Source organism: Aplysia californica, unplaced genomic scaffold, assembly GCF_000002075.1.
Source record: "Aplysia californica isolate F4 #8 unplaced genomic scaffold, AplCal3.0 scaffold00158, whole genome shotgun sequence".
Classification (NCBI taxonomy): Eukaryota; Metazoa; Mollusca; class Gastropoda; order Aplysiida; family Aplysiidae; genus Aplysia; species Aplysia californica.
In genome coordinates, this window is record NW_004797428.1 from 196305 (window position 1) to 198425 (window position 2121).

Here is a 2121-nt window from a genome sequence, read left to right on the forward strand (position 1 = left end):
TGGTCATCTGATTTTATTATAATATGCAGTTGCGAGCGCCGTAATACACTTTGAAAATGTTACGGGTCTGGTAGACAAAGTACGTTTTTATAGTTTATAAAAACCAAGCTTTTCAGTACGGCTCGCTGGTCTTGCTTTGCAACAGCCCAGCAATTATTGACGAGCGCCTGATTCTATTGCGTCGAAGTCCATCTATCAATACCTGAATGTTAAGCCTAAAAAATTGACCATCTCCAGATTCCACCACACCACGACACCTGTCGCGCTCCCGCGGACCGACCTGTTGTTGCTTGGGGAACACATTCTTCAGATTATGGCTGTACTGTGTGCGGTTTTGTTTGTGCGTCAAATAACGGTTGTAATGTGTGGGGTATTGTTTGTCCGTCAGATGACAGTCGTTGTGTCAAATAAAAAGCAGCAGTCGCTGGCTCTCTCACCGAGACATCATTTCCCCACGAGTGCCCGTCCACGCGTGTGACTTAGGTTCACTCTTCTCCACATCGAAGGATTCTTTTTATTTCTCTCCAGCTCAGCGTCAACGTGGGAAGTTGGTTCTTTTTTCGTGGTCTTCACACCACGCGTCATAAACACATCTAGCGTTGAGTGAGTGAGTGAGTGAGTGAGTGAGTGAGTGAGTTTTGCGCAGCTCAAAAAGCCATATACGTCTCTTGGATGTGTCGTCAAGGTAGCTCGGTTTCTTTGACTGAGTTCTGAAGTTTGTTGAGGACTAATTCCTACACACAGATCTTCACTGGACTATTGCCTATATCTTGATCGTCAAAGAACTGTTTCTCAAATCTTCACAAGAATATTGCCCAAATCTTCACTGGACTTTTTCCTTTATTATCCCGATATTCACCGGACTGTAGCCTTAATCTTCACAGGACTAAAGACTTAATCTTCGTAGGACTATTGACACTATTTCGATCTTCACAGGACTTTTGTTTTTATTTAAAGCATCACTAAACTATTGCCCAAATCGTGATCTTCGTATAACTACCAGATTCATTAGTGCATTGGTAAAATCCTCAAACAAAACAAATCAAAGAAGCCGTCGAGCCAAAAACCCAAACATCAAACACAATGGGCAAAAGTCTCTCACGCGCCTCCAAAGAAGACATGAGCTTTCTGACACAGAACACCAAGTTCTGCAAAGACCAGATCGAGCGGTGGTACAAGGGCTTCATGAAGGATTGCCCGGACGGAAAACTGACCAAAGACAAATTCTTGAAAGTGTACTCCAAGTTTTTCCCGCACAGGAACTCCAGCGAGCTCTGTGAGTTCATCTTCAGATCTTTCGATATGGATAAAAACGGCACGATCGAGTTTAAGGAATTTTTGGTGGCCATCAGCATGACCTCTAAGGACAGTGATCCCGAGCAGAAGCTCAACTGGGCCTTCTCCCTCTACGACATTGATGGTAACGGGATGATCGACCAGGATGAGATGGAGAAGATCATAACGGCCATCCACCATTTCCTGGGCAGTCTGGCGGACCAGGTGAAGGAGACTCCCAAGGAGCGGACACAGGGTATCTTCTCCCGGATAGATACCAACAAAGACGGCGTCATCTCAAAGGAGGAGTTTGTGGAGGGCTGCATGCACGACCCGGTGCTCCAACAGCTGCTCACGGTGGACGCCACGTCAGTGGTAGATAAATGAGAGGGGGGACACCACGTCATTGGTAGATAAGTGAGGGTGGAGGGGACGCCACGTCAGTGGTAGATAAATGAGAGAGTGGGGGGACACCACGTCATTGGTAGATAAGTGAGGGGGAGGGGACGTCACGCCAGTGGTCGATAAATGAGAGGGGGCGCCACGTCAGTGGTAGATGAGTGAGGGGGGGGCGTCACGTCAGTGCTAGATAAATGAGTGGGGGAGACACCACGTCACTGGTAGATAAGTGAGAGGAAACACCACGTCGGTGATACATAAGTGAGGGAGGGGTGCGCCACCTTAGTTGTAGATAAATTAGAGGGAGGGGGGACACCACGTCAGTGATAGAGAAGTGAGGGGGAACACCACGTCAGTGATAGAGAAGTGAACGGGGACGCCATTTTAGTAATATATAATTGAGGGAGGGACGCCATGTTAGTGAGGGAGAAATGAAAAAAAAAAAGG

At 47.1% G+C, this 2121-nt stretch overlaps 1 protein-coding gene across 1 annotated transcript; it reads left to right on the plus strand.

Annotated features, from left to right (window-relative positions):
* Positions 1-408: 408 nt before the first annotated feature.
* On the plus strand, positions 409-2099 carry LOC101864140 (neuronal calcium sensor 2-like). The gene has a single exon (XM_013082079.2). It carries the CDS (start codon positions 1084-1086, stop codon positions 1660-1662), a length of 579 nt encoding a protein of 192 aa, XP_012937533.1. The 5' UTR covers positions 409-1083; the 3' UTR covers positions 1663-2099.
* The last annotated feature ends 22 nt before the right edge of the window (positions 2100-2121 follow it).

Coding starts and splice junctions, on each gene's coding strand:
- LOC101864140 (XM_013082079.2), top strand. CDS start 1,084: ATGGGCAAAAGTCTCTCACGCGCCTCCAAAGAAGACATGAGCTTTCTG.